At 42.1% G+C, this 18,579-nt stretch overlaps 1 protein-coding gene across 6 annotated transcripts in view; it reads right to left on the reverse strand.

Annotated features, from left to right (window-relative positions):
* The window catches only part of ydjc (YdjC chitooligosaccharide deacetylase homolog), a 324,913-nt gene that overhangs the window by 238,887 nt on the left and 67,447 nt on the right, over window positions 1-18,579 (reverse strand). For all 6 annotated transcript variants that reach the window (XR_013283724.1, XR_013283722.1, XR_013283723.1 and 3 more), the window contains exons 2-3: window positions 10,289-10,464; window positions 4,709-4,868 (exon numbers count right to left, since the gene is read on the reverse strand). Coding sequence is in view for 3 of the 6 variants with exons in the window: in XM_077522777.1 (XP_077378903.1) it covers window positions 4,709-4,868; window positions 10,289-10,452 (324 nt within the window). In the remaining 3 variants the exon portion in view is untranslated. The remainder of the gene's footprint in view (window positions 1-4,708; window positions 4,869-10,288; window positions 10,465-18,579) is intronic.

Here is an 18,579-nt window from a genome sequence, read left to right on the forward strand (position 1 = left end):
TGTCGTGAGGGTGAAAGCAACGCATCAGGGGCCTGGTCTGGTGGCCAGGCATTGACAGTGATGTGGAAGCCATGGTCAAGGACGTACAGCATGCCTCGCCAGTGGTAAAACTAGGCAATCACTACCCCCTCCTCTGCAACCGCTGGAATGGCCTGCCATCCCCTGGATGCATATCTAGGTGGACATTTGTGGAGAGCTGCGTACTGTGCCTCAACACCAGCGATTCCTCCTCGTGGCGTACGACCTCCACTCCAAGTGGTCCGAAGTGCTGCCTGCCGGGTCAGTCACCACTAAAGTCGTTACGGACTTTCTGTCTTCGTTGTTTGCACGTTGGGGTGTGCCTGATGTTATTACGACCGATAATTCATTTGAGCTGACGTTGCTGCTTTCATGGAGGGGAGGGGTATAAAGCATATCAGAAACGCCTTGTATTACCCCCAGGCCAACGGTGGTGTGGAGAGGTTCAACCAAACTCTAAAAAATGGACTGAGAGCACATCTTGCAGACGGCCTTCCCTTCTCTGCGGCACTACAGGGAACTTTGTTACACTACAGAGCGACGCCACACGCCACAACTGGAGCCTCCCCAGCTCTCCTCATGCTGGGCCGTGAGTTGCAGCTTCCCCTTGACCGCCTTCGTCTTCCAATTAGGGCCACTCCAGCGTTTGTACCCACTCTGGCTAGCAGGGTAGCAGCTCAACAGCAGCGCATGAAGTAGCAGTTTGATGAGAAGCGCCGGGTGAAGCACCCCACACTTGCTGTGTTGGATTGGCTCCGTATTCGCCGCCCCAGCCGCTCACAAACTGAGTTCATTCTCTGGACTGCTCCTGTCCAGATTACTGCCCAATTAGGAGGAGAAAATAGTGCCACGGCTGTTTAGTCCCAGGAAAGAAGTGAAAGTAGTTGGCGTGCTCACTTTTTGTTGACTTGCTAAAGTACTCCACTTCCTTGTTCACCAAGGGACACGCCTCCTCCGCTCCGGTGCGTACGAAAGCGCGAATGAGCAGCAACCGTTTCAAAAACACTACGCAGTGAAACGCTCGCGAAGGAAGCGTTCCAGTTCGCCTTTTCGGATTTGGTGAGAACATAACATTAAGCTTAATGTTACGAGTGATGGAGTCATCAACAACTAAAATGCGGGACCCAGTAGACCGAGGTGAAGTAGGGCTAGCTAACGGGCTAAATCTGTTATGCGTCTGAACAGGCTCACCACAGTTAACAGGCCGCTTAGTTCTAATGCTAGACTAGTAGGCCCGCTACAACCCACGCTAACTGTTGTGTCCGCCACATTTACCAAATGTTCTAGTTGGCGGACACGCCCCTTTAGCAGGGACAGCCTCTCTGTGAGAAGGATGCAGTTGGTGAAGCCATACTCATATACTGTAGTCGGTTGGAGAATCTGAGAGCGGAGGCGGTTCACATGCAGGGCAGCTTGATGGCCCCTCACCGATATCCGAGCAGCAGTATGGCCACAGACGGTATAAATGAACGAGTCTCAGTTTACGGAAGTGAAAAAAAAAAAAAAGTCTCAAAAGAAAAAAGTGAAAATGTGGATAGCGGTACAGATTTAGAAGAAAAATAAAAAAGAAAGAATTTGTCTCTTGAGCAAAACACCGTGTAGCGTAGTGTCGTGAACCGGAAAGCAGAAGCTTTAAGAGGTCACATATAATGCCAGTGCCACCTCTGCTACCATAGCCGATATCATTCCTTCTGTCCATGTCTTGAAACGGTTTCTCAAAAAGGAGATGGAAGATGATCAGGGGATCCAAACTACGAAAGCCACCCTTCTGGATGCAGTCCACAGACGTTGGAATCTGAGCCACTCTGCTGTGGCAATGCTGCTGGATCCACGGTACAAGTAAGGGAATTTTTGTTAAATTGTTACGTTTATTTAACCCAATCTGATGTACTTATATCAGAAATTATGTACTGCTTATAATGAGTTATTTTTATCCTATGTGACTATACTGTAAATACATAAGATATGATCAAATAGCTTAATAGTCAATTTGTCAGTATACAATCTACTAATACTAATACTATGAAATGACTGCTCTCCTCTTCAGTGCAATCAAAATCATTTCATATACAGGGTTCTTGCAGGAATCACTCAGTGAAATTTTAGACCTTTTTTAGACCTTTTTATACCATTATATGAAAAATTTTAGACCAACTTCACGACCGACCGAAGACCCCTAAAAAAAAGGGGGGTTACATATTTGATTCTCAAAACCATGTCTGCTTTGGAAGTTGCCGTTGAGCCAAAATTCATCTGACGACTAGACGCCTGAACTGCTGTATAGGCGGGGGAGGCTGCGAGGAGGACAAGAAGCTCGTTATCGGCTATGACCTACCATGCTTGTCATAGCAAGCTGGTGCTTTCCAGCTTTGGCGTGTGACTCGAGGGCCTTTGCGCTTTGAAGTCCCCAACTTTATATCCATCCAACCATTTTCTTGACCGCTTATTGCTCATAAGGGTCGTTGGAGCCTATCTCAGCTGGCTTTGGGCAATAGGCGGGGTACACCCTGAACTGGTTGCCAGCCAATCGCGGAGCACACAGAGACGAACAGCCATCCACACTCACACACACACCGAGGGACAATTCGGAGCGCCCAATTAACCTGCCATGCATGTCTTTGGAATGTGGGCGGAGACCGGAGTACCCGGAGAAGACACCCAACTTTATATATTTTTTGCAAACTTTGCAACGAGCCGAGTCCTTATCGCCGGCTACCTCATCCAACCAGCTGAAAAAGTCGGGAATTTCGAGCCAGTTCTTGTTGAACTGGCATTTTCTTACAAATTGATTGTCTACACTTTCCGTTCTAACTCGCTAAAAATAATTGTCCACACTCTCCGGTCAAACAAGCTAACTGCAATATCTTGGCGAAAGTCCGGAACGTAAACTTGAAATGTATAGTGGACAGAGTACCAAGCCACCTAATTAACAATGCTACATTCACACAAATAGCGAAGGCCTGTGATCAGATCACTCTTGGATTAGCGATTAGCGTTTCACACATTTGGAGGAGGATTAAGAGAAGCAGATGGTTAATTCATGTGCCATAAAAAAAAAAGCCAGAATTCCGTCTGATGCTGATGGCTTTCCATCCATCCATCCATCTTCTTCCGCTTATCCGAGGTTGGGTCGCGGGGGCAGCAGCTTTAGGAGGGAAACCCAGACCTCCCTCTCCCCAGCCACTTCAATCAGCTCCTCCGGCGGAATCCCAAGGCGTTCCCAGGCCAGCCGAGAGACATCGTCTCTCCAGCGTGTCCTGGGTCTTCCCCAGGGCCTCCCGCCGGTGGGACATGCCCGGAACACCTCTCCAGGGAGGAGTCCAGGAGGCATCCGAACCAGATGCCCGAGCCACCTCAGCTGGCTCCTCTCAACGCGGCTCGACTCTGAGTCCCTCCCAGATGACCGAGCTTCTCACCCTATTTCTAAGGGAGAGCCCGGACACCCTGCGGAGGAAACTCATTTTGGCCGCTTGTATCCGGGATCTCGTGAGGGTTGGAACGTAGATCGACCGGTAGATCGAGAGCTTCCCCTTTTGGCTCAGCTCTTTCTTCACCACGACGCATCACTGCAGACGCTGCACCGATCCGCCTGTCAATCTCCCGCTCCATCCTGCCCTCACTCGTGAACGAGACCCCAAGATACTTAAACTCGTAGACTTGGGGCATGATCTCATCCCCGACCCGGAGAGGACACGCCACCCTTTTCCGACTGAGGACCATGGTCTCGGATTTGGAGGTGCTGATCCTCATTCCAACCGCTTCACACTCGGCTGCGAACCGCTCCAGTGAGAGTTGGAGATCACGGCTTGATGAAGCCAACAGCACCACATCATCTGCAAAGAGCAGAGATGCAATGCTGAGGCCACCAAACCGTAACCCCTCAACGCCTCGGCTGCGCCTAGAAATTCTGCCCATAAAAGTTATGAACAGAATCGGTGACAATGGGCAGCCTTGGCGGAGTCCAACCCTCACTGGAAACGAATCCGACTTACTGCCGGCAATGCGGACCAAACTCTGGCAACGGTCGTAGAGGGACCGAACAGCCGGTCCATCTCCAAACATTTTTGTTTTTATTTTATTTGAACTGAGTCAAATGCCATTTTTAGAATATGTCGCGGGCCACTAAAAAATGGACGACGGGCTGTAGTTTGGACACCCCTGGTTTGGAGTGACGTACTTCCACAAACTTAAATGTAATCCGATAGTCTGCCTGTATCCAAATTCACAAGGCTGGGTCCTCCGAAGGGCGAATTTTTTGGTTACATGATGCGACTCGATAGCACGCACGGATGTACACTTCAATGAAGAATAATTACTCAGTTTTGCACAGGGATTTGTACTAAAGAAGAGTAATTTGTCCCCAAAGCAGATGTGTGACCAGTAAACAGATGAGTCGGAACAAATTTTGTCATAATCCCACATCTCATATGGGCTTTCAATAGTTTCAAATTGTCACCAATACATCTCCGTAAACCTCCTCCACCCGTCGGCTGTTAACGTGCTTAAATAGCGGCGAATCACCCGCTAACTTTCTTCGTGTATGGTGTTTCTATACAGTCCGCCATGTTATCTGCCACACAGCCATCCGCGCACATGCTAAAAAAAAAAAATGTCAACAAAGGATCCTCCTATTAGGAGATTAAACATTGGCTGAATGACGAAAATAAATATGTGATGCTTCACATAGTACCTGTTCCATACTTAGCTGATGTCGTCCCAGTGCCTGACGGAAGCCCATCTTTCCATGAAAGAAGCCACGCTTGTTGACAAGTGTAGAATCCTGTCGGAGGCTCTGACATACAGGGACGCCTTCTGACAGGTTAGCATGGAGCCCAATTGGGATGCTGTGCCTGACAAGGAAAAGTCAATTATTTTTTCAAAATCTCAAGTGTGAATTCAGACTGAACTTGTTTTATTATGTTTACCAAGTGATAAGCATTACTTTCCTGCAGCTTTAGCCAAAGTTGTAGGCTTTCTTACTCAAATTGCTGCATGCACAAACATGAAGAAAGTAGGGATCAACTGCGTGCTGCATTATTAAGATCCTTTGATCCTTTGATCCTGAACATTTGATCCTGTCCCTAACCTTCATTGTCCGGCATAAAAAATACAATTTTAAAAAGTCCAACAGTTATTGATGTTGCCAATCAAAAACGGTAGACAATAAATGACAAATATAGGCTATGTGCCAACAGAAAGTGAATCTAAATAATTTAGATTTGAATTTTAATCGCTTAAGTTAGAAATTGAACTTGCAATGTTCATTGCAGTTACCATTCCAGGATACCGCATGCGGGACAGTTGCGACAGTATGTTGAGAACAAGCCTGGAGAGTTACGTCACCACCCTGGCTGCTTGCCCAGACATAATTTATACATAATACACCGTTAGAAAACTGAGTCTCTGGAGATTTGAATAATGCCCAACATTTTAAAATACAATCATATTTGAAGGCTCAGCGATCACTTAAGTCACATAGTCAAACAAAAATGGTCCTATTACATTGGCAAGGGTCCAAGAAAAGTAGTTAACCCTAACCCTAACCCTTTTTCAAGAAAGTAAAGCCTGTCTCACGAAAAGAAAAAAAACGACAGTTGAACGAGGACACGACGTGAAGAAAGGGAACAATTGCATTCAAATTAATCATTTGAATGTACCCGACATGGTCTGTAGTGCTCGCTACATTTTGGCCACAAGCTTTTTATTGTTCCATATCGGGCTGGGCGATTTTGCCTAAAAATAAAATCTACGATTTTTTTCTCACAAAAAAATCAATTTACGATTTTTTTTTCTCGATTTATTTTATTTATTTTAAGAAAACAAGTAAAAATAACATAAAGTAATATTTTATGTTATTTTATCAAACAACCAATAAAAACTTCAAAATCAATTTAAAAATACCCTTTCAAAATTAAAGTGCAAAATGTCTGCCTTAAATAAAATACAAATCAAACACACTGAATTACATTTCTAAAGTGCAAACATATAACTTTTTTTTGTTTAGTAATTAAATGACAGAAAACTCAAAACAACATTTGCTTCGATTGTAACATAAGTAAACATTTCCTTTTCAAAATGAAAGTGCAAAATGTCTGCATAAAATAAAATACTCGTGGAAATAAATGTTACATAACATATTGAGTGCAAACTTGGAACTTTTTGTTTTAGTAATTAAATGACAGTAAACTCAAAACTTTTGTTTCTAGTGAATCACACTTAACATAACCAAATATTTCCTTTTCAAAATTAAAGTGCAAAAAATCTGCCTTAATAAATAAAATACTTTTTGAAAGTAATAAAAATGCATTTAATAAAATATTTCATTCATAATGACTGTGGCTTAATTGGCCATATAGATGTACACAATTTATAATTCTTGTGAGGATAACAATTAAAATGCTTTAAACCAGTGGTGTCCAAACTATGGCGAAAATACTTATTTTTCAATACGTCTCAAAAACCACCTCATGAGAGCGCAAAAACTTTTTTGCGATATTTGAGAGTTTTTTTCCATTACCAGCTTACTTTTGCGAAACATGCCTTTTGCGCAAAACTGAGGGTAATGGAAACGCACCTAGTGACGTGTCGGGCAATGTTTGTCAGGGAGGTGGGACAAAAAAAAAAAAAGAGGCAAGGACAGGGAGTGTTTGCGTGAATGGAGCACGCATGGGACAAGTGTGATGTGAGCGCATTGCTTGCGCTCCTTGCTCCGCAATAGTGTTTAAAATATGATTTTGTAGGCAACACTGTATTTTAATTTATTGAGGCCTATATGCGCCGGGGTAATTATAGCAGATTTTGTTAATTAATTTGCGGGATGACATCTTGTTTTATTATTTTATCAAACACTGAAATATTATATTGTTTGAGTATTTTTTACTGCTTCATTTATTCATATTTGACTTGTTTTAATATGGTGCATTGGATAGAACGCCACTCACTCCGAGGGGGGAAAAAAAAACTTTCAAGTGAGAGCGGGTGACAATTAAGGCGGCGAGGCCTGGCCCGACTATATGAAAATGTGATCGATCCTCACTAAATATGTGCCCATCCCTACTCATATTCCCAAATCTCTGAAATTATTAGAACAACAGTCACAATATATTTTGGTCTTCTATTCACGTCGCTGTTTCCTGACGGGTTGCACGGATGTGTGCGCGCTCCATGCAGCCGCAGCGGGGTGCTCCCCATCCCCCCCCCCCCCCCCCCCCCCTCGAGATGCACCTGTCTGGCCCCATCCCATGAAATATCCAGGGGATAAATAAATAAATACATAAACGAATAAATAAACAAATGTATACATAAAGCGGCATGGTGGTCGAGTGGTTAGCACGTCCGCCTCCCAGTTCTGAGGACTCCGGTTCGAGTCCAGGCTCCGGCCTTCCTGGTTGGAGTTTGCATGTTCTCCCCGTGCCCACGTGGGTCTTCTTCAGGTGCTCCGGTCTCCTCCAAGACATGCATGGTAGGTTGACTGGGCGCTCCGAATTGTCCCTAGGTGTGAATGTGAGTGTGGATGGTTGTTCGTCCGTGTGTCCCCTACAATTGGCTGGCAACCAGTCCAGGGTGTCCCCTGCCTACTGCCCAGAGCCAGCTGAGATAGGCGCCAGCACCCCCCTTGTGAGGAATAAGCGGTCAAGAAAATGGATGGATGGATGGAATGTATACATAAATAAAAAGAGCTATAAAGTGCTGTTCAGTGTGTGATTGACGTTTCGTTCCCTCTCGCTATTGGTCAATGCTGTGGAACCAAACGGACGACGACGTAGGTATGTCACATTATGCGTCAAGACGAGCAAAAATTCTAACATGCTAGACTTTCGTCGTGATGGTCGTGAACCGTTCCGGACAACAGGCGACTAATCGTTGAACGTGTCACACTACACTAGGGCTGTCACTAACGACTTTTTTTTAAAAATCGACTTAACTTCTCATATTTGTAACGGCTAATCGACTTTTATTATTATTATTATTATTATTATTATTATTATTATTATTATTATTTTATTTTATTTTTAGATTTGAGGCCGCAAATGTTGAACATGTGTTGAATTGAGTGGATAATCTGGATATAAAACCCATTGTTCCTAATATTTCCTGTACAATAATAGTCTTTAATTTAGTCTGACTGCGGCGCGCCCGCACGCAGCCACGCACGCACATACACACAACTTCTTCATGCCCTTCCCTTCGTTTCAGTGTTGCATGGTCATTAAAACACAGGCGATGGTGGTTGTTTGTTTGTTTGTTGTTTGCCGTGACCAGCAACTGATCACCGAGTGTTATTTTGACACCCCGATGGGATTATTTATTTATTTTTCTTGCCACGCCGAGGGGATTTTTTTATTTTATTTTATTTTTTACGCCGAGGGGAATAAGCTCTTCTTTCGCGACCAAGATGACGTGGCTTCGCGATTCAAGCCGTGTTTGTGAGGGGGGTTATTCTGTCACGGACCGGTGAGTGGAAAAATTGAAAAACTTTGCCTACGTTGCCGTGAAACGCTAAGCTAACTCCCAGTGAGTGTTTGACTCGACAATACGTCCACCACGACACCGCAGCGAATTGGTCGTGCACATTTGTGTTATTCATATACGCTTGTGAATGTCTATAAGCAATCGTGGTATTCACGGCAGGCCAAGAATTTTCGTTCGGAGTGTTCACGGCAAAATAACGCTCGCAGGATATTTGCCGGTCGCAGCAAAATAAATAACTGCTGACTAATACAAAGTGACAGTCACACAATTAAGCAGCTGCCAAGCACTACACGAGGAAGCGAACTAAATGACAATATTACAAGCATTTCTGTAACATTATTGTCATGTTTACCTTTGTCTAGCCGTGACTCGCTGAAACCATGTTATTGCTCCGGTATTCATGAACCGTGGCGTCGATTTGACCGTCCCATTCACTTGGCAGTCATTCCGCTGTACTGATTCATGAGCGTTTAAAAGTCCTGGTGTATCTTTGCAGCTTTTATAGACTTTTTGAGGGTCATGTGAGCATTTTAGCTGTTCACCTCACCAACCAAGCTTGGCAGTAATAACGTGCATGGTGGCTTGGTGACTCCGATTCAAAGTCGTGCTCTCTTCCTCTCCCAAATGTTTAGAAGAGCCTGTACGTCTGTCCTCTTATCCATTCGCTTTTCCTCCATTTTAAAATAGTGCAACCAATGAGGACATAATCTTAACGAATAAATATTGTAAATACTGTACGAGTGTACATGTACACTTGCAGGAAAAGAACTGTATGCGCAGTTAGGCTAATGGCGGCTGTGCAACACACCTCCATATTCAAACAACCAATCAGACCAAATAAACAGGAGTCATTTAAAAAAATAAATAAATATTACTCCGTCCGCCTTCTTCTCACTGAAGTTCGCAACACACTCTGCGCGGCGGCATAAAAGGTCCGTGTGAAACATGGACGGCGACGGCACAAACATGGTTCCGGGCGGAGCGTCGACTTAAATTTTTCCAGTCGACCTATTTTTAAAGTCGACTTGGTCGATTTTTTTCCCAGCCCTACACTACACAGGCGGCACTACGTCAAGACAACCCAAAATCGTTTACCTCATGCCCCGTTTGTCCACGACACGTCGGTCAGGCTAAAATCGGGCTGTTTTCGTGTAGTCTGACATCGGCATTAAATGTCGCTTTTACATCGCAAACACGTAGATATGTCGCAAGATAGATAGATATGTTGTGAGAGAGGAGCACTGGCGTGTCGGATATGGATAGTAGGGAATTATATCCGGGTTATGTTCCTATCCGGGAAAAATGAATTATCCGTACCGGACACTCGTGTTGGACAGATATTCGGCTCATCTGTGCCCAGCAATGCTTAGTTCGTCAATTTTTCTAAGTTTCTCATGACTTGTTAATCGTCCACAATATGGGCATCATTCACAGAATGCCCATCTTTGTATTATACATAATATTTGATCAACAAAGCCACTGCCCTCGTTCTTTGCCGGAACACCTGAGGTACATCTTGTGTCAATCTTTGAAGACGTGCGGCTATCAGCGTAGCCAAAGCTAACAAGGCTAAACGCTGTTCTCATCCAACATCAGCTTACCTTTGGACTCCCAAACTCCTGCAGATGTATTAACTCTGTTTCCTTGTTGGCCTGATATCGCACTGCTCCACAGAGTGTATAATCCAAAATAGTTATAAATAATGAATAATTAATTGCAGTGAACAATTTTGAGTGAGGAAGAAAAATATTCCAGCTATAAAGTAAAATCCAAGCTCCTGCTGCAGCTGCCACATTACCTTTTAGCCAAATCGGCTGCATCTTTGGCAGCAGACGCATTAACCAGCAGGGACACAGAGGAAATGCCTCCAGCCTTGAAGCAGTCGACAATCCCCTGATTCCTCTTGGGACAGTAACCAAAATCATCTCCTGTCACCACCAGCATAATCCTGGGCTGCGGCATTGTTCCTTGTTACTGTAGAAGACATACAATAAAGAACAAAGATTGCAATACTGTGTAAGTTGGGCTAGGAGTAAGAGCAATTCACTCATGCATCAGATTTATATAGCGCATTTTTGAACACTCTAAGACAATTTACAATGGATACATTATTCATGTCCTCACACATTCACACACTGCTTGGCTGTAAACTACATATGTAGCCACAGCGTCCCTGGGGCAGATTGATAGAAGCATGGCTGCCAGTATGCGCCTACGGCTCCTCCGATCATCACCAAACAGACATATATACATTAGGCCTGGAACGGTTCACTAAATCCTCGGTTCGGTTTGGTTTTCGGTTTTGTGCTGACAGTTTTCGGTTCAGTTCGGTATGCAGTGACTTAAAAAATAAATAAAATAAATCTAATATGTCATGGAGTTAATAAAGTGTATATTATTCACAGCTAATTTAATTAATTAATTAAAAAGTGATGATCTGGTCTTAACTGGAGACCTTAACATTCATGTTGACAACAACTTGGATAAAAATACCAAAGAATTTTGTAATATACTTGATACTTTTGGTCTCTCACAACATGTATAAGGTCCAACACACAATCAAGGTCACATTCTTGATCTTATCATCTCTAAAGGTGTTGACATTTTATCTGTTGAGGTGAAAGATCTGGCTATTTCAGATCATTCCTGTGTGTTTTTTGAATTACAAACAATCCCAGAAGTTCAAACAACTACTGTCTCTATTAAAAAAAAGGTACATAAATGAGAATACAAGCAATATGTTTATGGAATTAATGGCTGCATAACCAACTGTAAATGCAGAGACTGTTGATGAACTTCTGGATGAATTCACCTCAAAAATCTCAAATGTTTTGGATGCTGTTTCTCCTATTAAAACTAAGACCATTTCATCCCGAACTAAAACACCTTGGAGGTGTGCTACCAACATAATGAATTTGAAATCTAAATGCAGAAAAGCAGAGCAAAAGTGGAGAAAAACTAAACTCCAAGTTCATTTTGACCTGTACAGACAATGTCTTTGTCATTTTAACCAAGAGTTAGTAATAGCTCTTTTCTGAAATTATTATTAGGAACCTCAACAATACACACACTCTATTTGCCGTGGTTGACAAACTTACAAATCCCCGAAATCAAACAGCGCCAGAACTCCTCTCAACAGCTAAATGCAATGAATTTGCCTGCTACTTTAGTGAAAAAGTACAAGCCATCAGGTCAAACATTGTTACAAACCAACAAAATAACAAAATGATGCAGCACTTAAAATCCCCTAGGAATAATTTAATTACCATGACAGAATTTGACTCAGTGGATCAAAATACTGTAGTAGACTTGGTTCAGCAATTGAAACCTTCCACGAGCTGTCTTGACTCAATACCATCTGGCTTTTTCAAAACCATTGTGAAATCTGTTCAGATTGATTTACAACAAATAATTAATTGCTCACTTCAATCAGGTGAGCTTCCTAAATCTCTGAAAGTAGCCGCCGTTAAGCCCATTCTAAAAAAAGAGAACACTGGATGTCTCCCTGCTAGCAAGTTATAGACCAATCGCAAACCTTCCCTTCGTAACTAAAATAGTTGAAAAAGTGGTTTTTAATCAACTCAGCAATTTCTTGAGCTTAAACGGACTTTTGGATAAATTCCAGTCAGGTTTCCGACCTCATCACAGTACAGAAACAGCTCTGATTAAAGTAGTGAATGATATAAGATTGAGCACTGGTGCTCGTCTTGTCGGACCTCAGTGCAACATTTGACACGATTGATCATAATATACTGTTAGACAGGCTGGAAACTTGGGTGGGGTTAAATGGAACAGTCCTTAAATGGTTCAGGTCCTATTTGGAGGAAAGGAGTTACTTTGTGACCATTGGAAATTTTGAATCTGATCGAAAGGCCATGACATGTGGGGTTCCTCAAGGGTCAGTCCTTGGACCCCTGTTGTTCAGTCTGTATATGTTACCTTTGGGTCAAATGCTTCAGAACGCCGATGTTGACTACCATAGTTATGCAGATGACACACAATTGTATTTATCAATGTCCCCAAATGACAGCAGTTCTATTAACGTATTGTGTCATTCTCTAGAGCAAATTAACAACTGGATGAACCAAAATTTCCTTCAGCTGAACGAAAACAAAACGGAGATCATTGTTTTCGGCAATAAAGAAAAGAGGATTGCTGTTAAAAAACAGCTTGAGTCACTGTCTTTAGAGACTGAAGACCAAGTTCTAAATCTTGGGGTACTAATAGACCTTCAGCAATCATATTAAATTCATCACTAAAACAGCCTTTTACCAGCTGAAAAACATATCCAGACTGAAGGACTGCATGCTTCAAGCAGACCAAGAGAAGCTTATCCATGCTTTTATCTCTAGCAGACTAGATTACTGTAACGGTCTTCTGACTGGACTCTCTCAAAAGAACATGAGACAATTGCAGCTCATTCAGAACGCTGCAGCTCGAGTTCTGACCAAAACAAAGAGATCAGAACTTATTACTCCAGTACTTAAGGATTTACACTGGCTCCCAGTCAGCTGTAGAATCGATTTTAAAGTTCTGCTACTCGTCTATAAATCACTAAATGGTTTGGCTCCTGAATATATCCAAGAAATGCTGATTGAGTACAAACCCCGCAGGGCTCTGAGATCTACAGACTTAGGCCAACTAGTGGAACCCAGAGTTCGAAGCAAACATGGTGAAGCTGCATTTAGCTATTATGCTGCACACAGATGGAATAGGCTACCAACAGAAGTGAAGTCAGCCCCGAGTGTAAATGCTTTTAAATCCAGGTTAAAAACTTATACCTTTGATTAGGGACTTTTAAACAGCTTTAATTAAGTGTTTTTTATTATTTTAAACTACCTTATGTTCAATGTTTTACCTATTTAGGGCCCGAGCAGCGACCGCTGCGAGGTCCCTATTGTTTTTGTAAAAATTATTATTATTATTAGGGCCCGAGCAGCGACCGCTGCGAGGTCCCTCTTGTTTTTGTAAGAATTTTTAGGGCCCGAGCAGCGACCGCTGCGAGGTCCCTCTTGTTTTTGTAAGAATTATTAGGGCCCGAGCAGCGACCGCTGCGAGGTCCCTATTATTTTTGTAAAAATTATTATTATTATTAGGGCCCGAGCAGCGACCGCTGCGAGGTCCCTATTGTTTTTGTAAAAATTATTATTATTATTATTATTATTAGGGCCCGAGCAGCGACCGCTGCGAGGTCCCTATTGTTTTTGTAAAAATTATTATTTTTATTAGGGCCCGAGCAGCGACCGCTGCGAGGTCCCTATTGTTTTTGTAAAAATTATTATTATTATTATTATTATTATTATTAGGGCCCGAGCAGCGACCGCTGCGAGGTCCCTATTGTTTTTGTAAAAATTATTATTATTATTATTAGGGCCCGAGCAGCGACCGCTGCGAGGTCCCTATTGTTTTTGTAAAAATTATTATTATTAGGGCCCGAGCAGCGACCGCTGCGAGGTCCCTATTGTTTTTGTAAAAATTATTATTATTATTATTATTATTATTATTATTATTATTAGGGCCCGAGCAGCGACCGCTGCGAGGTCCCTATTGTTTTTGTAAAAATTATTATTATTATTATTATTATTATTATTATTATTATTATTAGGGCCCGAGCAGCGACCGCTGCGAGGTCCCTATTGTTTTTGTAAAAATTATTAGGGCCCGAGCAGCTACCGCTGCGAGGTCCCTATTGTTTTTCGATCGGATTATTATTATTATTCTTCTTCTTCTTCTCCGTAAACGATCACGATTTTGGGTACCTAAACATTTACGAAAACTCACCAAACTTTGCACACTCCTCAGGCCCGGCGAAAAATTTGATATTATGAAGTCGTCATAACAACGCGACTCTATAGCGCCCCCTAGCATAGAAAAATAAAAACCAAGCCCGGCACGTTTGAGCTAGAGCAACGAAAATTGGCAGGCACGTGTAGCACCCCGAGACGCACAAAAAAGTCTATTGGGACCATGTAGCTAAAATGTACAGGAAGTGAGCTATGAATTTTTTTATGTCCAATTTTGGCCTATTTTGGCACATTCACTGTGGTCATGCTTTTTCCCCCTTTGCAAACATTTTTCATCCAATTGACTTCAAACTTGGCATTTATCATCTCAAGACCTGAGAGAAAAACTGGGCAAAACATCTTGCCTTTTTGAAATACTATATGACGGGGGCGGGGCATCAAATATTGCCTTTAAAATTTCATTTGTCCAGAAAGAGCAAATGCTTAATAACTCCCATGTTCAAGCTCCAAAAAATCTCAAACTTCTCAGGCAACGTAATAGTCACGGCCTGAAAACATCTATATGATAAAATTCAGTTATACATATAGCGCCACCTAGTGGTTACAATAAATGTCATACTTTACGTTTTTAGCTACTGTGCTGAGCTTGTTGAAGGGATCCATTTGAAAATTGGTCAGAAAGGCCTTAAGATGTTGATCATGCCCCACACCGAATATTGTAACTTTTCGCCAAAGGGCGTGGCCGCTACGGTGACGCAAAGTCTGAAGATTTTTCGTGAAAATAAAAGCTGCATTAACTTGACCGAGATGATCCTATCTTCTCAAAATTTCACACATTTGATGAGAGTCCAGCCCTAAAGACATCTCCTGACTTATATTTCATCTAACTGATAGCGCCACCTAGTGGCAATTTTTTTTCTTACGAATTTTCTTCTACGTTTTTCTCCAAACACGTTAACTGGACCTACCTCATATTTGCTCAGATGAGGGTTTCGGCCTTCATGATGTCACAACACGAAGTTTGTGAGTTTTCGCGAATTGCTGTGGGTGTGGCTAAGCGCTGTTCGCCAAGAAAATAACGCCAGTTTTGAGGGTCTAAACATGCACAGAAACTCATGAAACTTGGCACACACATCTGGCCTGGTAAAATTAGCAATATTTTATTGTTGATTGTGCTATTTTTACAAAAATGACTCAATAGCGCCCCCTAGAAGTTTTTAACGAAGCAGCCCCGGTTGTACGTTTAAGCAAGAACGACGAATATTTTTAGGTGTATGAGGGAGCCCAAGACCTACAAAAAAGTCTCTTGGACCCATATGCTAAAATGAACAGGAAGTGAGCTACGAATTTTTGAATGTCCCATTTTTGACAATTTTTGCACATTCACAGGGGGCAGACTTTTGCCCACTTCTCCTACACGTTTCATCTGACTGAGTTAAGACTTGACCTGGACCATGTCAAGTCCTGAGCCAACGACAGGGGGAAAAATCTTGACCTTTCGAAATACTATATGATGAAGGCGGGGCATCAAAATTTGTGTTTCGCACTGAAAAAGGATATGCTTAATAACTCCCCGGTACATGCTCCAAAAAATCCCAAACTTGACATGTATGTTTATCGTCAAGGCCTGAAGCTATCTCTATGACAACATTCAGTTATATATGCAGCGCCACCTAGCCCTTGAGGCATAAAAAAAAAATACCCCACATACGGTATTTTGTACAAAAAATGTCAACTCATTCTGAGTGTGATAACTAAGTCATTTATGAATATTCTTTTAGTTTCCACCACTCAAAATGTTCACTGGCATCAGACTTATCCAAACATATATATATTTTTATTTATTTTTGATAGCCTCTGTGGACATTAAAAGCAATATCGTGAATGAAGGATATGCTTAATAACTCCACGGTACATGCTCCAAAAAAAATCCCACACTTGACATGTATGCTTATAATCAAGGCCTGAAGGTATCTCTATGACAACATTCAGTTATAAATACAGCGCCACCTAGCCCTTGAGGCATTTATATATATATATATATATATATATATATATATATAAACCCACATACGGTGTTTTGTACAAAAAATGTACACTCATTCTAAGTGTGATAACTAAGTCATTTATGAATATTCTTTTAGTTTCCACCACTCAAATTGTTCACTGGCTTCACACCGATCCAAACGTATGCACGTTTCCATTTTGTTTTATTCATTTTTGATTGCCCCTTTGGACAATAAAAGTAACATTGTGCAATGAGTACAACGAGCGATGATGTGTATATACACTTTTACAAAAAATACCAATCAGGGCAACTCATTGCCTAAAAATAAAAAAGGACGCTGATTTTTGCAGGTCTTAACAACCACCAAAACCCGTTGAGCTTGACACACACTGGCAAAAAAAAATATTCTACATGTAAACGTTTATTATGCCATTTTCAAAGAAATTTTGCTTCCAATATGCCAGTAGCCCAACGTGCAAGGACCCCAACGTGGCCCGGGCTGCGAGGGCCCTTTATAGCTGCTCGCAGCTCTAGTTAGGGCCCGAGCAGCGACCGCTGCGAGGTCCCTCTTGTTTTTGTAAGAATTATTATTATTATTATTATTATTATTCTTCTTCTTCTTCTTCTTCTTCTCCGTAAACGATCACGATTTTGGGTACCTAAACATTCACGAAAACTCACCGAACTTTGCACACTCCTCAGGTCCGGCGAAAAATTTGATATTATGAAGTCGTCATAACAACGCGACTCTATAGCGCCCCCTAGCATAGAAAAATAAAAACCAAGCCCGGCACGTTTGAGCTAGAGCAACGAAAATTGGTAGGCACGTGTAGCACCCCGAGACGCACAAAAAAGTCTATTGGGACCATGTAGCTAAAATGTACAGGAAGTGAGCTATGAATTTTTTAATGTCCAATTTTGGCCTATTTTGGCACATTCACTGTGGTCATGCTTTTTCCCCCTATGCAAACATTTTTCATCCCATTGACTTCAAACTTGGCATTTATCATCTCAAGACCTAAGAGAACAGCTGGGCAAAAAGTCTTGCCTTTTTGAAATACTATATGACGGGGGCGGGGCATCAAATATTGCCTTTAAAATTTCATTTGTCCGGAAAGAGCAAATGCTTAATAACTCCCATGTACAAGCTCCAAAAAATCTCAAACTTCTCAGGCAACGTAATAGTCACGGCCTGAAAACATCTATATGACAAAATTCAGTTCTACATATAGCGCCACCTAGTGGTTACAATAAATGTCATACTTTACGTTTTTAGCTACTGTGCTGAGCTCGTTGAAGGGATCCAGTTGAAAATTGGTCAGAAAAGCCTTAAGATGTTGATGATGCCCCACACCGAATATTGTAACTTTTCGCCAAAGGGCGTGGCCGCTACGGTGACGCAAAGTCTGAAGATTTTTCGTGACAATAAAGCTGCATTAACTTGACCGAGATGATCCTATCTTCTCAAAATTTCACACATTTGATGAGAGTCCAGCCCTAAAGACATCTACTAACTTACATTTCATCTTACTGATAGCGCCACCTAGTGGCAATTTTTTTTCTTACGAATTTTCTTCTACGTTTTTCTCCAAACACGTTAACTGGACCTACCTCATATTTGCTCAGATGAGGGTTTCGGCCTTCATGATGTCACAACACGAAGTTTGTGAGTTTTCGCGAATTGCTGTGGGCGTGGCTAAGCGCTGTTCGCCAAGAAAACAACGCCAGTTTTGAGGGTCTAAACATGCACAGAAACTCCTGAAACTTGGCACACACATCTGGCCTGGTAAAATGAGCAATTTTTTATCGGCGATTGTGCTATTTTTAAAAAAATGACTCAATAGCGCCCCCTCGAAATTTTTAACGAAGCAGCCCCGGTTGTACGTTTAAGAAAGAACGACGAATATTTTTAGGTGTATAAGGGAGCCCAAGACCTACAAAAAAGTCTCTTGTACCCATATGCTAAAATGAACAGGAAGTGAGCTACGAATTTTTGAATGTCCCATTTTTGACGATTTTTGCACATTCACAGGGGGCAGACTTTTGCCCACTTCTCCTATACGTTTCATCCGACTGAGTTAAGACTTGGCCTGGACCATGTCAAGACCTGAGCCAACGACAGGGGGAAAAATTTTGACTTTTCGAAATACTATATGATGAGGGCGGGGCATCAAAATTTGTGTTTCGCAATGAAAAATGATATGCTTGATAACTCCCCGGTACATGCTCCAAAAAATCCCAAACTTGACATGTATGTTTATCGTCAAGGCCTGAAGTTATCTCTATGACAACATTCAGTTATATATGCAGCGCCACCTAGCCCTTGAGGCATGAAAA

Source organism: Festucalex cinctus, chromosome 5 (assembly GCF_051991245.1).
Source record: "Festucalex cinctus isolate MCC-2025b chromosome 5, RoL_Fcin_1.0, whole genome shotgun sequence".
Classification (NCBI taxonomy): Eukaryota; Metazoa; Chordata; class Actinopteri; order Syngnathiformes; family Syngnathidae; genus Festucalex; species Festucalex cinctus.